Source organism: Pollicipes pollicipes, unplaced genomic scaffold, assembly GCF_011947565.3.
Source record: "Pollicipes pollicipes isolate AB1234 unplaced genomic scaffold, Ppol_2.1 Scaffold_2555;HRSCAF=2994_pilon_pilon_pilon, whole genome shotgun sequence".
Lineage (NCBI taxonomy): Eukaryota > Metazoa > Arthropoda > Thecostraca > Pollicipedomorpha > Pollicipedidae > Pollicipes > Pollicipes pollicipes.
In genome coordinates this window covers 31,874,337-31,896,006 of record NW_023596136.1, presented here as the reverse complement: position 1 = coordinate 31,896,006, position 21,670 = coordinate 31,874,337, and the positions used below count along the sequence as shown (strand labels likewise).

The following is a 21,670-nucleotide window of genomic DNA, read 5'->3' as shown; positions in this document are numbered from 1 at the left end:
CCAGTCCGGTCCGGTCCGGTCCGGTCCGGTCCGGTCCGGTCCGGTCCGACCCGGTCTGATATGGTCTGATCTGGTCTGATCTGATCTGGCCTGGTCCGGTCCAGTCCGGTCCGGTCCGGTCCGGTCCGGTCCGGTCCGGTCCGGTCCGACCCGGTCTGATATGGTCTGATCTGGTCTGATCTGATCTGGTCTGGCCCGGCCCGGCCTGGTTTGGTGTTCGTTCTGGTCCGGCTGACGCGTGGCACTCGCCGCACACAGCTGACTGTCAGATCGCTGTGTTCTGTCAGACAGATACGGCGTCGAGTTACATTCCAGGCTAGACGGCGCCGGTACCCGGAGGCCTTCTGGTCGGACCCGTACCATACCTTTTCCCGAGACGCTTAATATGAAGGCCTACACCGGTCAGAGGTGGTGGTTATCGCCATTCTTGATCACTATTTTAGGATGTATTTACCATACCCATCAGAAAATAATGTAACATGTCGGAAAACTATTCTCTCCAATTTATCCGCACCAATTTCATGAGCCATTCAGAAATTGTGAAAAGTCATCCATCTCACGTTGGTCGTCGTGTTGTCCTCGAATTACACTGCACACACGCGCGTAATGAGCTGAACGTGACCCCTAACCCTTCCCGCCGCCGCGCAGCCGAGGCCCACCGGGACAGCCATTGTAGCGCATATGACAGGGCCTTTGCCCCAACATGTCCGCCATCATTAGGGCTCATCTGGACCGGGCCTCCCATTTGCATGCGCTGATGAGCACGTGACCCGCCAATGTACGCTGCGCGCGGCGCGGCGCGTGGCCCGGTTACGCGGCGGCCCCGAACCCGCGGCCCGCCCACGCGACCTCCCGATCCAGTTCTGAGGTGCATCGCTGATGGCATCTGTCGCCGGGCCGGCGACGCGCCCGGTTCGGCTGTCCGCGGCGCACCTGACCGTCGTGCCGGTCCCCGGACCGTTCGGTCGACCCCGGCATCTTGCTGCACCCGGTCGCCCTATATCTCGCCTGCACCGCTGCAGCCGGCCGGCGCCGGCCGGCGTGGGCGACGATGTCCCGCCCGGCGGCTGCTGACCTGGCGGGGCCGGTCGCTCGCGTGGCCGGCGCCGATCGGACCGCGGAGGCCGCGGGCGCCCGTCGTCGCGTCCTCGGCCGCGACAGGTCAGGTCGATCGGACCTCGGGTCGATTGATCGGCTTCTGACTGCCCGAGTGGATTCGGCGCACGCGATCGACTCCGCTCCTGGTCTCAAGTCGCCCCCCCCCCCCCTCCTCACCCTCCCCCAACCCGTCGCCACGGATGCCCCAGCAAGAATCCTTGGGGAACTGAACCGACTGGTGGATTCGGTGAAATTTACTAATGGTGGTATCCTGCCGGATTCCTACAGTCTTCCTTATCCTCCTTACCTCTCCCTGTAGTTTACCGTAGTTCCATCTGAGTCTCTTTCCTGCGCTGTCGTGGCACCCCGAACTGTCAAAACGCCGTCTGCGTCTGCTCCCGCGCGACTACGCCTGTTGCGCGGCTTTGCTCAGCCATCGTCCGCGGCTTTTTTCTCTCTCTCTTACCTCCAGCCCAGCTCGATTCAGCCTGGCCCGGTCCGGTCCGTCTGTTCGCTCGGCAGATGACGGATCGCGGCGGGCGATTTTCTGCACGTTCACGCTCGCCGCTTCACGAGCGGCGCGCGGCCGCCGCACGACGCCGGATCGGACGCGGCCATCGGATCGGCGGGCGCCCAAATCGGATCAGATCCGCCGCGATCGAGCCCGTAGCGATCCGGCCGGCTCCCTGCGGCTCGGACCAAGCTGCGTTGCCGGGGCTATGCAGTCGGGCGCCGCTGCAAGGCTCCCGCCGCGTGGGCGGCCACGCAGGCTTTCTTCCCACCGTCGCTGGGAAGAAAGCGCAGCGGTCGGCTGCGGGTCGACTTTCGGCGGCGGCCGCGGGGTGCCGCCGAGACGGAGCCCTTCCCAGGCCCCGGTCCGCACCTGCCGCGGCCGCCGGCGCCGCCGTGGGAAACGGCCTGGCCAAGTGTTGGCTTAATGAGGTCCACCGGCCGCAAGGGGGACATAAAGCGGCCCCGGGGCGCCGGGCGCCGGGCGCCGGGCGGGGGCGCCGGCCTCACGCGCTGAGTCACCGCCGGCGCGTCCGGACGCCCCTGGGGACGGGACAGGTGGAGCCAAGGGAAGCCACGGGACGTCGTTATCAAAAGGATGATCATTGCTGTTGTCTTGGCGCGGGGCTTGATTTGTGCAGGATGTGTTGTGGGACAAAGCATCGAATTTGCGGTGCTTGGAGCCGCAGCGCTGTCATGATGTGATTATGGAAAAGTCCGTGGCAGTTGTGATTGACTCGTCGTTAAGTTTGACCTTGACGACATAACCTTGCTGAAATGACAAGGCACGCGCGTTGTCGGTTTGGTGAGCACCTGACCGCCCTCAGACCAGAGCAGACCGGAAATGTTCAGGCGTGTGTCCGATGGGCTTCGTGACTGGTCCGCGGGTTGGACGGTCTGCTGCAGCCGAAAAAAATGGGCTCGCTCTGAGCAAGCATTCGCTCAACTTCACGGTGTATTTGCTCAGTTTGAAATGAGTTTTTACACCGTCGACGGCTATGACTAGCTGACACGTTTTATTAACGAAGAGAACGCCGCATGTGGATTGAAGTTTATTGACGATTCGGGGGTTAGTGGATTTTGATGACAGGCGGCTTAGCACTAGGCTAATTTCGCACAGGGAACCTGTGATGAAGTGTGATGTTGAAACGGAAAACACGTGGGAATGTTGTCGGTGCAGCTCAGGAAGAAGAGTGCATGTTGCGGCTGAAGCTGGGCTGCAGCAGATAACGTCCTCCACTTGATTGCGTGAATGATTCACTGAATCGGCTCACCGAAATCGAGGGCGGCTCCAGTGCTTGCAGCGAAACGATCTACACGACAATCATCGCAACCAATCTGGAGAAGAGAGGAGCACCACTCGTTCGGGACCAGCCATGGCCTTTGATTTCAACCGAATTGCGCTGAAGAGATGAGCTCAGAGAGCCCCGCCCATGGCCGTAGACGCGAGACGCCATAACCAGAGCTCGCTCCACTCACACGCGCTGCGTTAGACCCCTCCGGGGACGCGATCTCGGGCACTACTGGGTGACCTGTCCCGCACTGCGAGCGATTGCGACAGATTGCATTGCGGTTGATTACAAAGAGTGCTGCGGTGTGGTACCGGGGAGCAGATCTATTCCGACGGGCCGCCGGGGTCGTGGGGAATGACCAGAGCTTCTCGCCAGCCTGCGGTCATGGGATCGCACCGTCGGGAAGCCGCACAGGTGCTGCCCGCAGATCTCAGGTGGTGTCGTTTCACCAGCCTAGTGTCATTTTAGTGTCACTAGGTGTCACCTAGTGTCATTATAGTGTCACTGCAGCCTAGTGTCATTATAGCCCGACTTGTGAAAAAGATTCAGCTGTCGCGAGTCAAAATTGTTTCAAAGCGCGTAGCTGCTCTGTCCCGCTCTCAATCCGAATGCGTGAATTACTAAAGCCGTAGTTTCTCGATCTCCTGGCTGCGGTGGCCGCTCCTCGATGGCCCTCCACCAATTGGTGTGACCGACCGAAGGATGAGACGGCGACGCGTCTCCGCGCCACGGGTCAGTGGGTCACGTCGCTGTCCTGGCGACCGTGGGTCACGGGGCTGGGGGTAGTCGTGACGACCCACTCGACACGATCAGAGGGCGGCCAGACGCGTCCACAGACGGTGCCGTGTTTTCTTAGTGAATCATCCCGCCTCGGCCGTCCGATTCCGTTTGAATAAGCCGTCACGAGAGAGGGGAGAGCCGTGACCTGAGAGAGAGGCTGGGAGGCGGGCAGAGGGCGGGATGGAGGAAGACGGCGGCTCGTGGGGGGCGGACCGGCGCGCGCGCGTCCTTGACTCCCCCTCCACCGTCGACCGGGCGATACATTTGGGGGTGACTCACCGGTCACGCTGCTGCCCGCCTCCCCTCCTCCCTCCCCTCCCGCTGTCCACTTTGCCAAACCACTTCCTCCCGCCGCCTGGCGGCACAGAGCGCATGCAGCGGTCGCTTTTCACACGGCCGTCGCTGTTTTGTCCAGCCGACCCTGCCGATTTTTGCGCTCCTGTTCATACCCTGCTGCTGATTCACGTCCTTCCATTGGCTGACGCGGCGGACGCGGCACGCGCTGCGCCGCCAGCACGCAGCTCGGCACGGCGAGCCTCTGACGTCACCAGGGTGACCTGGCGGCCGTTCCGGCCGGCTGCGAGCTCGGAAAGCAGCGGACGTTGCCAGATAATGCGTTGGAAATGTCCTGCCTGGTACTGCCGGGCCCGGTGCAGCGCATGCGCCTCGTGAAGCCGTGCTGCGTGGTGTGGTATGGGCGCCAATAAGTCACCTTGTTTTGTTGAACCGCGGCGCCCCCAGCGCACCGCCATTTGCCGCTCGGCCAATGCGGGTGATATAGTGGCGCCATTCACACATCGTTACCGCGGGCTCGTAGCTTATGTCAATGTGCTAGCGTTTCCAGCGCGGGCAAAAAGCCGGGCACTTAGCGCGGACGCGCGGGTCCTCGGGCCCGCGTGCTGCCTCGCTCGGCGTACCACACGGGGCGATCCGCCGTCAACATGGCATCCCCCGGGCGCCGGCTGGTCGGACGCTGTTTACCGGCGGGTCTGCGAGGACCAGGTGCGCTGTTGATGGACGGCGGTCGGCCGGGCCGCCGCCACTCGCCAGAAACAGAGGTCACCGGTCGCCCTGGGTGGCCGCGTGCGCCGGATTGGCCGCATTACTGGTCTGCGTGCGTCACGCGCGCCGGGACGGCCGCAGACTACGGCCGGCTGACACGCACTCAACCCGTCCCCCGCACGCACTGTCCACCGGCGGGCGGTGCTGGCGGCGATGGCTGCCGAGGTTCCCAGCTGTCGAGCGCCGCTCGGGTGGAGCTGGGAGGCGGCCGCTGATGATTGGCTGAGGCCACGCTGAGGACGTCAGGTGACCGCCAGGACAGGTCGTCTGCCGTGTTGACTGGGTCTGATACTGCACTGAGGTGAACCCCACGGAGGCCGTGAGGAAGATTGATGGATATCCGGATATGGGATGGACGTTCCCCCGCCAGGTCTGCGTGCCCCGCTGCCACCGGCCCGTTTCCGTGTGACGCAACGAACGCGCAGCAAAACAATGCAACCCACTGCGACAATAGACTGTCACAATCCGCAGGAGCGTTAGACGACCGGCGATGCACGCTTGACCGAAAACAGCCCTTAAAAACGCCGGCGTCAGTGCTGAACGGATTGTCGGCCGGCGTCTGGGTGTGACGTTACGTCTGGCGTCTGGGTGTGACGTTACGACACGGGCCGGTCCGTTGTCACGTGCTGCCGCTGCTCGCCGTCCGAGTTGGCCAATTCTCCAGCGTCGCTAAGTCGCGATTTTCCACCATTCGTCTTGTGTTATCGCGACAGACTCTACTGCGGCAACGGCCTCGATCGGGGCCCCTGTTTTTCGTAGAAATGGCCGAAACAGGCGCCGGGGGTAATGCCTGGCCACGGCCAGACCGTGGGAGCGCACCGTCAGCGGACGGATTGTCTGCCAATCGTCCCTCGGGTCCCACCGCCGCACCCGCAGCTGAAGTCGAGCCAACGGTTGGCCCAGACCGGCGGGACCTGCCGGCGGGCCGCGCACCCACGTCAGCGAGCGCGGACTAGGGCTGCCGCGCCTGCGTGGCGGCCGCCCCGGCGCGCCCGGCGTCCGGCGCCCAGCAGACCGCCGCGCCTCTCGGCGGCAGCGGCCGGCCGCCACCGTCGGATGACGGATCCGTTTCCGGTCGGGGAGCTGCATATCGGGCCGCCGCCCAGCCAACGGTCGTCCGATTAGGCGCCGTGGGCGGCGGCACGCTCCGCCGACGGCACGGGGCGCGCGCTCGCCGGCACCGACGCCGGCGGCCCGTGTCGACGAGACGGCTGGTGCCGCGCGACGGCGCTGTCCGCGGCGGCGGCGCGGTGTCCGTGATCTGCTCGCCGGGTAATGGGTAGCGGTCTGCGGCCGCGCCCGCCGGGTCCCACGCCGCGTCCTGCGCCGCCGGACGACCGGCGGGATTTGATTACGTCTTAAATGGGAATAATGACTGGCCGGCTCGGCCTGCCCCGTCTAATGGCGGCCTGGGAATGGATTATTGTTGATCGCCACGCCGGCGCGGTCCCTGAAGACGGACAATTTGTTCGGATGTGCTTTTGAGGCACGACGTAAGCACGTCCACCGAGCAGAAAGTGTGCTATCGATCTGCGGTGGCCTGATTGCTGTGATGCGGTCATGGTGTGCGACGATCGTTTGTGATTGGCGCTGAAGCCATGCGTTTATCTTGGCTCATGTTGGATCCAGAGACCATTTGGTTCTGCGTATGGCCACGTGTGATCCAATGCTGCATCTGTTGAGAGACGGTTCGGTGTGAAGCCGGCGGCATTTGCATGGCGTTTCAGTATCACATTCGTTGACATGTTATCAAATTCATTGTGCAGGCCTGGGGCGCTTAAGTCAACTAGATTAACTTTGATTTCCGCCCCGTTGCTATGGAGCGTGTTGGAAAAGGAAACCAGCTCTGAGCATGTAACCATTTTCCGGGAACACAGTTGACAGCATGTAAGTTGTCACTGTGGTGGGTGAAAGGAACGAAGGGTATGCAACGAAGTAAATTCCTGACACACGACCTGTAAATGCCAAGCAAGTTTTCTCCTGTGCACGGCAATGCGTTCTTTGAATACGTTCTACAAGTTATCCCTGTGCTCTCGCTATCTCTCTTATCTAGCGATGTTATTATCCTCCTTGAGTATGTCGTCTACATGTCATACGAAGCAATGTCTTTTAGCTTAGAACGATGGTGAAATTATTGTGCATGAGACCGCACTCCCCACCAACCAAATGGAAGAGTTGGTAAGGATTCGCCAGCAGTTATTTAAGCGACGAAACCCCGTGATCTGTGATGCTGACGAATTGGGGAATACTTTTGGAGTCCAGCGGTCAGGATACCTCGGAAGTCGAGCCGGTAAAATCAGTTCACACCAGTTGTGTTGATTGCGTGGGTTCAATGCGCACATAAGCGAACGACTTGAGACCAAAGATAAGTTTTCAACCAAACGAGGTATGTCAGTGGGGACCCACTCAAGTTCATCGCTGCGCTTTCGGTGTAGGCGAATGCGCTTATTTTATAATCGTTCAGCGCTCAAGCAGACACAAAGCTACATCAACCCACGCATGATGTTCTTGCAAAGCTACGTGTCAGGACGCGACCTTTGAGTGGCACTGCATTGCCAAGCATTGATCGGTTTTCTGTGAAATATACCGTGGAGCACCCAATTGGTCCAGCTGTCTAAAACGTCCGGCCAAGTCATTACGTGCTGGCCTGGGATTGATCAGCGATGTAAATTTCACATCTGAAGAAGCTCTGCTCGGCACCACGGCCGAAAATGAGCTATCATTAATTCATCTTCGAGGTTCGGATTGCATGCATTGATTAACAAGCGTTGCAGCATGCATTGTCATTTGACAGCGTCTGGGGTCCATGATGCGGACATCAGTCAGCCGGAATTGCGTCGTTTGCAGCAAGAGCACCAAAGCGCAGAAACCCTTCCAGCCAGCGCTCTATCAGTGTCTGCAGACACCGATGTAGCGTGTGCTGCGTGGCGACAGCATGTACCAGCACATCTTTCACGCCGGCCTCGGGAATGCCCACTTAATAGCACGTCTGCCGCGGAAAAGGCCACGCCTTTCCGCCGGGTAACCTGGCGCGACGCGCCTGCCCGCTGTTCCGAGCCGACATCGATCCGCATCTGTGGAGGGTGTCCGGCCGACCCACCGCCACACGACCCATGCTCTTTGATCTGCTGCGGCGAGACTGATACTGAGCGCCTGTTTGCCTGTGGCCCACAGCAGGTGGGGTGTCTGTGACGTCCACTGCGTCCCAATAGCAGCCCCCCCCCCTTTCCAGCCAATCAGGGAAAGGAATGGCCGCACATGGATGATCCTCTGGTGTCGCGTTCCAGGGTGTGCAGCGAAGCGCGGTGCGTCTCTCTCCTGACGGCACCATCCGCTAACCTCCAGGACGTGCCAAATGTTAGGCAGCGGTGACGCTGTCCGGAGACCCCGTCCGTGTCCCGGAGCGTGCTAGGTCAAATGATGGTGACGCCTCCTGCCCTCGACCCCCCGTTCCACCGCCCCAGGTGGTGCTGGGTCAGACGGCGGTGACCCTCCTCTGACACATCCGGTCTGTCCTCAAGTGGTGCTGGGTCAGACGGTGGTGACCATCTTCTGACACCTCTGATCTGTCCTCAGGTGGTGCTGGGCCAGACGGTGGTGACGCGGCTGCCGGACGTGGTGCGGCTCGGCTCGGAGGCCGAGGCGGCGCCGGACGAGCTCCGCCGCCTCCTCCTGTTGGTGCTCGGCTGCGCCGTCCAGTGCAGCTGCAAACAGAAGGTGGTGGACAACATCAAACTGATGGACTACCAGACGCAGCACGCTATCGTCGAGTGCATCCAGCAGGTCGGTGGGGGCAGCCCGGTGTCAGGGGTCACGGGCCCGTGGGATCGCCTGAGCACGGGCGGATCAGGTCAGACTCGATTCATGCTCGACTCACGCCCGGTGACCATGCTGGAGGTCTGTATTAGCATCATACTTCATTGCTCAGGGTGGTTTTAGAGTTGTTAGCCGGATTGGATATGCTAACGAGCATATTAAGGTCTATTTCCGCGTGTTGCTGGTGTACACTGCGGTGCGCTAAGATCAGATTAGGAGATATTAATGTGAACGACTTTTCGACATTGCAGTCACGTAATTCTTAAAACAAAACCTTGGTCTGCTCGGAAACCTCGGAGCAGAATGCTTACAAGGATGCAACATTTTCCTTAAAACACAAGGGTGTTGACCACTTGTTTCCGTGCTTTTGTCGTAACAACAGAGTCGTTACACCGACCAGTCTGCCTCTTTTTCGTTTCCACGACAAAACAGTGCTACAGCCTAGGCCATTTTCCACGGGATAAATATTGTTCTCCGCGTGTTCCTGCGGCTGCCAGCGCTGCCAAATGTCTCTGAAGTAGCGCACTTAATACGCCGCATGGGCCACCCGGTGCCGCCGGCCGACACCGGATTGTCGAGATCGCTTCATTTCTGGCGCAGCCGCGGCGATACCGTCGCCGTGGGGGGGAGGGCGGAGCGCGGTGTGGGTCAAGGCCGCGGCATAGCGGACCACCGGCCCAGCGGGCGGTCGCAGGGCTCCTCGGGGCGGTGAGACGGCGGGTCGGCCGGTCCAGTCGCGGGGGTCGGCCGGTCCAGTTGCAGGGGTCCTCGGGGCGGTGAGACAGTGGGTCTACCGGTCCAGTCGCGATCCGCTGCGAGGCTTCGGAGCGCGGCGAAGCGCGCCGCCGCGGGCCGTGGCTTAGGCCGGCCTTTGTGCGCCGTGCTGCTCGTAATGAGCGCACCTGTGATCTGGCCCGCGGCGAACGGTGCGACAGGTCTGGGCGGGCCCCGGCGACGTCCAGGGTCTGGTGGCCGGCCTCGGGGCAGACCGGGACGTCAATCCCGTCCAGCCTCCCGCCATGGCATGTACGTGATTGTCCCGGGGCTTACCCAGGACTGACAGGGCTAAGCCCGTGTCTGAATCTTCCACCTGGGGCCGAGCGTCAAGGTCCCAGCTCTCCCCAGCAACGGGACCACCCCTGAGTCCTCGCAGTGCTCCGAGAAGCCAGCCCGAGCGAGCCGTCTGGTCCAGCCGGCTGGAGCGCGGTCGGGTTGGCCGCCGCCGCCGGGCACTGTTTGTGCGCCGAGGGCGAGGCCGCGCACCACCGCGTCGACGGATTACACGCGTTTGTCTCGGCCGTCGGGGCTGGCGTGCCGCGCGTCCCAGCACCGGACCGCCCGGCGCACGGCGGCCGTTCTCACCGCAGGGCATGTCCGCCGCCGTGCCGACGGCCCGGAGGCGACTCATAAGCGGCCATGGCGTGCTCAGTGAGCCGTTCTGACCGGCGTGCGAGGCTGGGGGTCATTCGGCCAGATTGCGTCTCGTTAAGCGAGACGGAGCGGTATATCTCCCCCTGTCCTTCCCCCTCTCTCCCTCCTAAGCTCTCTTCCTCTCGGGCGCAGGGCCTTTCTATTCTAAGCAGTGGATAGGGCGAGTTGCACTGTAAAGCCGGCCCCTCCAAAGTGCCCTATGGCATAAATGTCGTGCTTTCTCAGGCCGTAAGTGAACCATGAACCACATCCCCTGGGCTCCTGACCGACACAGCATACAAGGTTTCCGGGTATCCCACTCGCCGTGGCCTCCCTTCCCCGGAACTCTGCACCTGCATTTGTCCAGATACGTCTTCATTTGTGTGCATTACTCTCCGTCGAAATTTGTCTTCATTACTCTGCTGTCAGCTCGCGTGGTTCTCTCCATACTCATTCATTGTACTTCCCGTCTCCCGGCGGCACGGGTCGCACCACCTCCCAATCATTTCCGGTCTCTTCCCTCATCTCTGTGGCCGTCTGTTTTCCCCGCCGGCATTATCGCAATCTCCATCTCGATCTCACGCGGCCGGCTGGTGCCGGCAATAAGACGCGTTTACGTCCGTCTCGAGTCGACTGGTCGGCGTCACCGTCGCGCCGGCCGCCATCGGCCCGGCAATGCAGCCGCCGTGGAGCGCCGACGCCGGCGGAACCGAGCGCCTGTGCAAACGGTGAGCGTGGGCGAGGAGCGGGGAGGCGCCGACGAGCGGCCCTCCCCGCGCGTTGACACGAGCGGCGGCGCGCCGGGGCAGACGGTCAGGCTGGGCTACACCATCGCGGGATGAGACTATTTGTCTCTTTGTGATCGGGGTGGAGGTTACAATTGCTCAGTTCAGGGCGTGTATGTGTATGTGTCGGGAGCAGTTCGAGATAACAAACTGTTGGTTACAGGTCACGTATGGTGCACTTGCAGCATCTGAGAGAGCTATCGATTAACTGTAACTCCGCCCTACATACGTGTTTTGTGGGTTACAGACTGGGTGAGGTATTTGGGTAAATGATTGATTGCCTGTGGTGATGCCTGTTGCCAGAGTGATAAACCGTTATTGTAATGCCTGCAGACAGGCAATAACGAGGCATACCAGCCATGCAGACAGGCAATGTGGATTGTATATTCTTAGAATATTCCCAAACAGCCGCCACCCTGAGCCGCCATGGCTGACGTTCCAAAAGATATCACTCGCACGCCGCCCGAGGCAAAACTCAATCTCGCATCGCACGAGCGAGCGGCGCCTCCCCCGTCGCCTCCGACGATCGCCGGCGTGCCGTCGTCAGCGTCGGCCGCGTCGCCGCCGGCAGCCGGCGCCGGAGCGAGCAGACGTCAGTCGAGAGCCGGCAGCTGCGGCCGACGAGTGCACGGCCGGCCCGCTATGAAGCAATATCGCGCCGCCGGCTGGCGGCCTCCCAGCCGAAATCGAGACCAATCTCGGCCGGCCCCACCGTCGAAACTGCGGCCGAGGAGCACCTGCCGCGCCTGGCGACGGCCGAGCCAGCGCGCTGGTGGGGGCTGCCGTATTGACCGAGACGCCGCCGGCGGGTGTCCTGGCCGCCGTCCGCTCGCCGCTCTGTGTGGCGACACGCATCGAGCGACATGAACTCGCCGCGGTCGGCCGCCCGCCTTATGAACGCCGCTCCCCCGAGTCGCGTCAACGGGCGGCGGAGCTGGACGGCATCGACCGGCTGAGCTCGCCTCCCGGCCGGAGACGGTGCTCTGGGGGTGGTGTTGCCGGCCGGCCTGCGTTGCCGGAGAGGGTGCTCTGGGGGTGGCGGTGCCGGCCGGCCTGCGTCGCCGGAGAGGGTGCTCTTGGGGTGGTGTTGCCGCCGGGCCTGCGTCGCCGGAGAGGGTGCTCTGAGAGTGGCGGTGCCGGCCGGCCTGCGTCGCCGGAGAGGGTGCTCTGGAGGTAGCGGTGCTGGCCCGCCTGCGTCGCCAGAGAGGGTGCTCTTAGGGTGGTGTTGCCGCCGGGCCTGCGTCGCCGGAGAGGGTGCTCTGGGGGTGGCGGTGCCGGCCGGCCTGCGTCGCCAGACTCTCGGCTGATCCGTTGTGCAGACACGTGGCTCAGATGGGGCCGAGACACCGGTTTGTAGCGCTGCCTGGTGCAGCCACCAGATCACTTCCTGGTGTCCCCCGCGTCACTTTTTAGCGAATCGACCGGCTGCTTCGAGGTGCCGGTTGCCAGGATGTAGGAAGAAAATAGAAATGGGCGAGGTGGAACATGTCCTTGATATCGCCTTCGGGGCCATGCACCACCGCCCTGCCATCGAGCTTGGTTTAATTTTAGTCCTCAGCCTTGGCCAGTAGACCATTGCAAACGCCCCCCCCCCCACCCACCCACCCATCAGCCACTCTGTTCCCGTGGCCTCCCCTAACCCCTCAACTGGCTGCGCCCGTGGCCAGCTGGCAGGCGTTGTTGACAAGCGGGCCGGCTGTAATGAGATGGGTGTGAAAATGACGGGCCGTGTGCCGGCGCGCGCGCGCACGCGTGCTTTGCGTGACGGCCTCTTGTAGTTCCGGCGTGAGAGCAGGCTGGCCGACGGACGGCAGCCCAGCCAGCCGTCCGGACGTCAGCTAATGGAGCGCGGAGGCTGCCCGAACGGTTCAGACAGTCCCCGGTGGCGGCGCTGGCGGGCATGGCGAGGAGATGCTGCCAGGAAACGATGGAAGAGGCGTTTAGCGTGGGCTGAAACGTCGCTTCGGTGGAGCGAGATGACGATAGAGGACGTGGCTGCCGGCCCCCCGGCGCTGACGGCACGCCTGTGGAGAGGACCGTTCGGTGTCGTCCGTCCGCGCTGCAGGCGACGTGATGCAAGTGTCGGCGTCTCATATCGCCCGAGGCCGACACACCGCGTCAGGGGATTAGCTCCGCGGTGTTTGCTTAGCCTCGATCTGCTCGTCCGGGCGTGATGGCCGCGGCACGCGAGAGCGGCCGTTTGTTTTTCCTCCGAGTGTTAGGTGCGTGAGCGCCGTCGACGGAAGATTTGGTCCGCCGAGGTGTTGTGGCGAGCGTCGCCGAGCTCTGAGGGGGAGCAGGCGTGAGGCAGCAGGCGTGGGTGGTACCGTTATGGTCAGCGCGAAAAACCAGTGGAAAAAGGTTGTTAATTAGAAGGGGGACGAAGAGGGAGCATAGTGATATTACTGAAAGCCTCAAAAGAGAGATTTTACCCCACGCTGCTGCAGATTTGATAATGAGCTTCAGAACGCCGAATAAGGCTACATCCGTCATGCATTATTCATTATTACGATACCAGTTGTGTCTTATTATTCAGGTACTTATTCAATTACACCCGATTGTAGGGCAACGTTGGCCGATTTCAGCGCCTCGAAGCTTGCTGCCTGATCCGATATAATATTTGTGTGACGCACCCCCAGCCGTTGGGCTGAGTTAACGTTCCCAGGCCGTAATTCACTCAGCAGCTGGCCGCTGGGTCCTAAGCCACGAGAGACCTTTGGTACATGCACCATCTGTCTTCATGGACGGACTGCAAGGGCTTGCGGATATAAGAGTCTAATTGCCTACACCTTGAAATGAGAAATATGTTCCGGTCTGTGCAAACGTGTCTGCCTTTTTAAAGGCACCTATAAAATGTCTGCCTCAATCCAGCGCTCCGCCTCATAAAAACTCACTGATGACCAGGCTGATCAGAGTAAAGGTGAACCCTTTAAAGCGGCTGGAAGCTTCGGTTTCATGGGTTATTCACAGAACCGCATTGTAACGTCCAGACACAATGCGCTCTTAAAACAGCCGCTTTACTACCTCTTAGCATCGCCTGAGAGGCGGAACAGCGAAATGAATGGACCAGAGTGTCGGGGCTGTGGCCCGCAGTTCAATCCTCTCGGAGTGCACCGCATGGGACCTCCCGCGAAATACATCTCGTTTCACGCCGGCTGCGCTGCGGCATACGTCATCTCTCGCCTGCCGTGGGAACGCTCGCCCTGGTCACCTGCTGAAACCGATGACGGTAAAGGCGGCGCAGCTCGGGCCAGGTCGATCTGGCGCCCGCAGTGTACGTCGACGCGGCGCCGTGCCCAGTCTTGGAGCCAGTGCATCCTAAAGCGGTCCTTAGTTGATCGTAAATGGCCGATGGAGGACAACCATCCGTGTGCGTCGTCTGGCCGCTGGTTAGCCCTTTACTCCTAACCGTCGTGGCGGGTGAGCTCGGCGCGGCCGGTGTGCCTTAACTGAATCCGGCCGGTGGTTTCCGCGAGCAGTTCTGGGCGAGGGCGATGACCTTGTCTGACCGCGCATCAGACCGTCCTCAGTGCTGCGCCTGTGGGACTCACCGCTCACGCTCTCTGCACCCGTCGGACTCGCCGCCCAGCGTTGGCCGACGCAAGAGTTCTCGCCAGCTTGCGTCCTTCCCCGCATGCGGCTGTATCCCGCCATGATTCCGTCTGCCCGCGAGGTCCACCCAGCGCCGAGCCCTTCCGCAAGAATGACCACAAGCCCCATCCCCTCCCCCTCCCTCCCCCACCGGCTAGCGGCGGGCCCGGCACGCCCGCCCTCCGCTAGCCTCGAGACGGTACTCGGCGCGCCGGGATGCGAGCTTCTCACGGCCGTCCCGCGCGGCTGGAGCTGGGGCGCGTGCTGTCGCTGCTCCGCGGCGGGGGGGGGGGGGGGGCTGTGCGGCGATCGTGACGCGGAAGTGCTCCATGTGTGTGGACCGCGCCCTCTCTCCCGAGCCCCGCCCGCGTCGGGCGGCTGGGACTGTGAGGACGAGCGGGCCTGCGTCCCGCGACGTTACTAGTCTGCGTGACGTCGTCGGGTGTGATGTCACTGGGTCGTGTCCTCCATGGCTTCATCACCAGGTTATTTGATGTTGCTAGGCCCGGGTCACGCGACGCCATCGCAGGGACGAAGTCAAGGGGGAGGGCACGGGGGCATATCCCTCCCTCTGAACCCAGAGTTGTACACCAGATGCTGGGGGATTTCGCGGGAATGCGTTCCAAATTCGCGGAAGTTTGCAGAAAACTTGACATTCCCCGAGGACAATTTTGAATACGTGCCGCTGTCTCCCTGACGCGCGAGATCAATGCATCGTGTGACTTCACCGGGTTGTGTGAGGCCATCGTGGCAGGTGACGCCATCAGACCACGTGACCCCATGTACATCCGAGGCCACGTGGCATCGCGTCACCGCACCCGGTCTCGTCGCCTCGTCGTCGTCTCTGACGTCACCCCCCACCCTGTCGCCAGGTGACGGACAACCCGGAGACGGTGTGGACGCAGGAGTGGAGCGATCAGCAAGCATCCAGTGGGGACGACCCGCACCTTCAGCTGCTGGTGCGCCACGTGCGCCGACTGGTGAAGGAGCGTGACGACCTCAGCATGGTGAGCACCGGCGGCCGGCGCGGTGAGAGCCGTGAGAAGTCGCCTGCGAGCGGCGTGAGAAGGTGGTGTGGGAGACGGAGCGGGAAGGTGAAGTGGGAGACGGGGTGAGAAGGTTGTATGGGAGACGGCGTAAGGCGGGCGCCGTGGCCAGAAACGTGAGGCCGTGTCATGATGAAGTAATGGGAGAACCGAACAGTGGCGCAAGTGAGAAATACAAGAGTCTTAGTCACCGAAAAACACTGTGAAAGTAGTGTAGAGTGGGATGGGGGCTGCAGAGTCGCCGCAGTCGAGAGACCGGCCGACCTCCGCTTGTCATGTCGTGAATGAGGTCATGGGCCTGTAACTCCGGCAGTCGTCCATCCCGAGGTCTCGCGGACGCCATTAATGTCCCTCATCAGGCCCAACTTTCCGGCGTTGGCTAACCATATTATGCAAACCCCGCTCCCGTCCCACCAACTTGGGGACCATCCAGCGAAGTTCAGAGCTGGACTGGCGTGCCGCAACACTAATTAACAAACTCCCAGAGTGCTCCGCTCCTAGCTTGTTTATTGTGGCGAAAAGCCGTCCAGAATGACTAGCAAATGGTGCGGCATATGCGGCAGATGCTGCAATTTATCATCATCACGTGCAGAGAATTGGTGCACCTTGCATCGCTTACTGTGTGCGTGAACGCAACAGCCCGCAGCTAACGTCGCCGGCCACGTTCTCCTCCCCGTCATCACCGCCGGCGACCCCCTCCTGCGACTTTCCCCGCTCCCACAGTCGCCGCCTGTTCCCGTCGGCCGCGTCAGTCGTGCCCTCAGGCATCGCGACCCCAGCCGACCCGTCCCCGCCGCGGGCGTTGCGTTGTTAGGGTCATTACTGCGGCCGCAGGCGGATGGGCAGACGGCCGGCGACAGCTCTTGTCACCCGTTGAGACGGGGAATGGCCGCTGGCGGGAACGGCGAGTGTCGCCGCGAGGGTATGACGCGCGGGAAAGACCGGTCATGACAGCTCGACGGGTCTGGCCCGGTATGGGGGTGAGGCGGTCTGGGTGGAAAGGTGCGGTGGAGGTCGGTAACATCTGCAGCGAAACGCGTGTCATCCCGTTGAAAAGTCACACTGCCGGTGTCGAACCCTAGTAAGTAACAGGCACTGCACTTGAGTTAATTGTATAAAAGTAAGTTTTGAACCGCAAATAGAAAACAGGGTTTTTAATCGGTGGAAAGAGAGTTGTCCATAGTTTGAGCCCATTTGGTGATAAAAGCACCCATAAGCAGTCGTATGCACGTTGTGTCATGTAAACACAATTGTGACGTATAGGCATAGCACTACTATAGCGTTATTAGCTGCATGTCTGCCTCTTCATTCTTGTGTAACTTTCTTACTTTTCATTTGTCCCGATCGATCGTGCCGTCCGGGCAGTCACTGCTGTCCGATGACGTGCGCGCGTCATCTGGACGTCCTTCTCCGCGGTGCGGCGCGGGTCCGCGGACAGGAACACCGCCACTCTTCCGGCGCATTCGGCGCCGCCTGGCCGATCCTGGCACGACGGGCGGTTGGGACTGACACGGACTGTCACGGACTATCACGGACTGACACAGGCTGACACAGACTGTCACGGACTGCCACGGGCTTTCACGAACTGTCACGGACTGCCACGGACTGCCACGAACTGTCACGGACTGCCACGGATTTCACGGACTTTCACGGGCTGCCACGGGCTGTCACGGACTACCACGTGCTGCCACGAACTGTCACGGACTTCACGGGCTGTCACGGACTGTCCCGGACTGCCGCGGACTTCACGGACTTCCACGGGCTGCCACGGACTTCATGGACTCTGCCACGGGCTGCCACGGACTTGCACGAACTGCCACGGACTGCCACGGACTTCACGGACTGATACGGACTGCCACGGATGGTCACAGACTTCACGGACTGCCACGGACTGCCACGGACTGTCGCGGATGCCGCCTGCCGTGACCGTGAGCGTGACTTTGACTGTGTCTCGGGCGTGTTGTTGGTCTGTCGTGAGGGTCACGGAACCGCGATGTGACCGCGCTGTAACCGCGCTGTGACCGCGCTGTGACCGCGCTGTGACCGCGATGCTGTGACGTGGCGGGGCTACGACTGCTGGAGACTGGCCGCCACCATCTTTTATTCTGCTGGCCGACAGCCCGTGACCGTTTCCGTGACCGTTTCCGTGCCCGCTTCCGTGACTTAGTGCTGCCCTGAACTGGCCAGTGGGCTGGCCCACCGCGACCTTGCTGGAGAGTGGTTATGTCATGCTGGTTTCGTGGCCGTCACTGGCGCGTCCGTCTGGCCTGGCTGACTGAATAGATCACGGGCCCAGACTAACAGACTGTGGGCCCGGATCAACAGACCACGGCCTCACGTCAGGGGCGCGCTCAATCGGAGGAAGGATTGCCGCAGAGCAGTGAGCTTAAGCCCCTTCCGCATTCTCCACCAGCACGAAAAGGAGCCTTGGTGCGAAGAGGCCTTGATACCTGATCCCTTCCGTCCTGGCCCCTGCCCGTGTATGACGTCCCCCTCCCCTCCCCCTCGGCGGATGGCCTGGACCCCGGTGTCTGAGCATCAGTGAGCGGACTTAGGGACGGAGCCGGGCGTCGTCGCGGCCCGGTCCGGCTCGGGTCACATGCCAGGACGCTGTCGAGCTCGACGTTCATTGAGGTCGACGGACCGAGTTGGCCGCGCCAGCTGGGCCAGCCTCCCGCTGTCAGGTGTCTGTCTCAGCGTCCTCTTCGAGGCGGCCGTGCGGTGAGAGCAGAGCCGTGATCACTTGAGATTTGTGTGCGGTAATGGTGCGGGGACATCGGGATAACCGAGTGGGCGTTTAAGGCGCTGAACGTGCGTCCGCTCGAGTCATGGCCCATGTGCAATGGCACGACTGACGTAGAGTGAAAAAGGCGGGCTGCCTGTGAAGTATTGCTTTAGATATCCCTGTTGCTTGTAGATAGGAACAACCGAAAGTCTTGTTTTTGTGACGTTGAAATCACCAGAGTGCAGCTTACGTCTTTCCCCTCATCTCACTAACAGACACTTCCGGAGACGGGGAGCTGACCTTTCAGTTAATAATGCACGTTGATCCAGTTTATGCCACCCCTCCCTTACCTGGGTACAATGTGATCCTCCCCGTGGCCATCCGGCCCATGAGTTCAAACATGTGGCAGGTGCTGCCCGTGCTCCTCGCAGCACAACCGGCCGCAACCGGCCAAATTTGACGCGTCTGCGGTCTTCCTGCCGGCTGATCTGCCTATGCGGCGGCAGAGCGGCCGCGCCCAAATCTGGGAGCAGATCGGGGAGCGGCCGGCGGCGTCTAGCCTGAGAACGCCGCGCCGTCCGCAGTCGGCAATGTGCCCCCGCACCGGCCGTGGGCACCGGGCTCTATAAGGGAGTAGGTTAAAGGACCGGACGGCGGCGCCTAGCCTGGAAGCGCCGCGCCGTCCGCAGCCGGCGATGTGGCCCCAGCACCGGCCGCAGGCAGCGGGGTCTATAAGGGAGGGGATAGAGGGAGCGGCCGGCGGCGTCTAGTCTGGGAGCGCCGCGCTGTCCGCAGCCGGCGATGTGGCCCCAGCACCGGCCGCAGGCAGCGGGTCTATAAGGGAGGGGATAGAGGGAGCGGCCGGCGGCGTCTAGTCTGGGAGCGCCGCGCTGTCCGCAGCCGGCGATGTGGCCCCAGCACCGGCCGCAGGCAGCGGGGTCTATAAGGGAGGGGATAGAGGGAGCGGCAGGCGGCGTCTAGCCTGGGAGCGCCCCGCCGTCCGCAGCCGGCGATGTGGCCCCAGCACCGGCCGCGGGCAGCAGGGTCTATAAGGGAGGGGATAGAGGGAGCGGCAGGCGGCGTCTAGCCTGGGAGCGCCCCGCCGTCCGCAGCCGGCGATGTGCCCCTGCACCGGCCGCAGGCAGCGGGGTCTATAAGGGAGTGGTTTGAGGGAGCAGCCGGCGGCGTCTAGCCTGGGAGCGCCGCGCCGTCCGCAGTCGTCGATGTGGCCCCGGCATCAGCCGCGGGCAGCAGGGTCTACAAGGGAGTGGTTTGAGGGAGCGGCCGGCGGCGTCTAGTCTGGGAGCGCCGCGCCGTCCGCAGCCGGCGATGTGGCCCCAGCACCGGCCGCGGGCAGCAGGGTCTATAAGGGAGGGGATAGAGGGAGAGGCCGGTGCCGTCTGGTCTGGGAGCGCCGCGCCGTCCGCAGCCGGCGATGTGGCCCCAGCACCGGCCGCGGGCAGCGGAGTCTATCGGGGAGGTCACATATCCTCCCCTCCACGTGCATGAACACTTTCCCTCCACGTGCATGGACACTTCACGTGGAGGAGAAGTGTCCATGCACGGTCCCAGTGAGATGCTGGGGTTCGAGACGTGACTCAGCTGCTCGGATAGTCCCTTCGAGCGGGAAATATCCTGACGCGATCCCATCGGTATTCCTGTCGGCTGCTGTTGCGTACTTCGGTGTGACAAATCAGTGTTCCGTCTCACCCGTTTCTGCTCGCCACAGGTATGCAGCATGCACGACTGCCGCTAGCGGTCTAATCTTGTAATTGTAGGAACTTGTATTGACAACCATCTCCGGATGGTGTGGCATGCCCCTTTCACTTCTGCCTCTCCTTGGAAACTTCGCAGAACGTCCGAAGGTGTTTCTAAGTGTAACCGTTCTTTTCTTCTCCTCCTAAATCAGCTGTGAGAGACTCGCCCCTTCTTGTCAAGTTTCCAGCGCCTTGAATGTGGCGCGGTTGGTAAATCTCGATCGTTGTGGATCTGAGTCCTAGCCGTATGGCCCGTTAACAACCTCGTCATGCAATGGCATCCGCTTCTCCCTCAACTCTACCCGAGGGTGAAAAAAGCTTCATTGATAGCAAATCTCACGGCAACCACACCACCTTTCAGAAACTGACTATATTTAGCATTTCCGATTGGCAAGTGGTAGCCCCGGCCGTTTCCCCACATCAGCTTTCGGTCTGTTTCCTCCCGCGCTTGGATGCTCCATGAAGGCCCAGCCATCGGCTCGCCTCCTGTTTCTCTGGAACTGCTCGCCATCGAACACTCATAGGATGTTGAAGGTGAAATGATAACCTCGTAACAGCCGTGGAATGCTGAATTGGAAATGATAAGCTCGTAATAGCCATGGAATGCTAAGTGAGTAATGCATAACCATGTCATGCCTACATCTTGCATGGGCTCCGGTGTGAGTGATGGTGGTTCATCGAGAAGTCTCCGGCCCCGCCCTTGCATGCCCCGTGTGTCTGCTGAACGTCCACTGTGCGCCAGTTATTTGCCTCCCCGTATGCCCACTGCCCGGAAGATAGCCACCAGGCGCTTCGATAAATGCGCGATCAGCGGTGCAGGCACGGGCGATTTGAGGGAGAGCCCATCACAGACCGTATTAGAGGGAACATCATGGGGTTGGGTAGACCTACGTATCTCTTTTCAATCTCCCACACCGCCATTGTTTGTTTCGGCCCCTCGGCGTTTTACCAAAAGGCAAAACACCGTCAAAAATATTAAAAATACCATTAAAGATAACAATTTGTGGGAAAATCTAATCCTAGGCCCTAAAGGTGTTCTTTGACAGTCGGGTTGTATCGGGTCCATCAGGTTCAGGGGGTCCATCTTTATCGTCACCCACACCCCGACCTTTACCTACCCACCCCGAACTTTGAGGAAGAAGTGAGCCAAATCTGGGAAGAAAGCTGTTTTGCGGTGCATTTTAGTGGCAGGCTTAACCGTTTTTCCTTCGAATCCCCCCACACTCACACTAATTTAGCGATATAACGCATTTGCTGGGCCCCAATTATTCCCGTAGGTCTCTAGCATTATGATGGTAAGAACTATCCAATAATGCAACTTATTGTTGCGATGTGAACGACGACTCCTTCTCCATCTATTCATGCACACGCTGCCATTGTTTGTGTCACCATTGCTTATATCATCATCGCGACACACGCCGCTATCACTAATGACAAATTGCATGAATATATGTGCCCTCACCAGCAAACAATAAATGGCCCCGCATACATGCGAAAGCTATTTCCCCCTACCCGTGACGTTGACCTCTGAGAGCTCCTTCTACCCGTGACGTGACCTCTGAGAGCTCCTCCTACTCGTGACGTGTCCGCTGAGAGCTCCCCCTACTCGTGACGTGTCCGCTGAGAGCTCCTCCTACCCGTGACGTGTCCGCTGAGAGCTCCTCCTACTCGTGACGTGTCCGCTGAGAGCTCCTCCTACTCGTGACGTGTCCGCTGAGAGCTCCTCCTACCCGTGACGTGGCCGCTGAGAGCTCCTCCTACTCGTGACGTGTCCGCTGAGAGCTCCTCCTACTCGTGA

The 21,670-nt window shown here is 61.2% G+C and overlaps 1 protein-coding gene across 1 annotated transcript in view; it reads left to right on the top strand.

Moving 5' to 3' along the window:
* Nucleotides 1–21,670, top strand: part of LOC119100363 (girdin) — a 107,086-nt gene that overhangs the window by 72,553 nt on the left and 12,863 nt on the right. Inside the window, exons 6-8 of the mRNA XM_037223467.1 lie at nt 8,319–8,357; nt 8,442–8,525; nt 15,217–15,351. Coding sequence (XP_037079362.1) covers nt 8,319–8,357; nt 8,442–8,525; nt 15,217–15,351 — 258 coding nt within the window. The remainder of the gene's footprint in view (nt 1–8,318; nt 8,358–8,441; nt 8,526–15,216; nt 15,352–21,670) is intronic.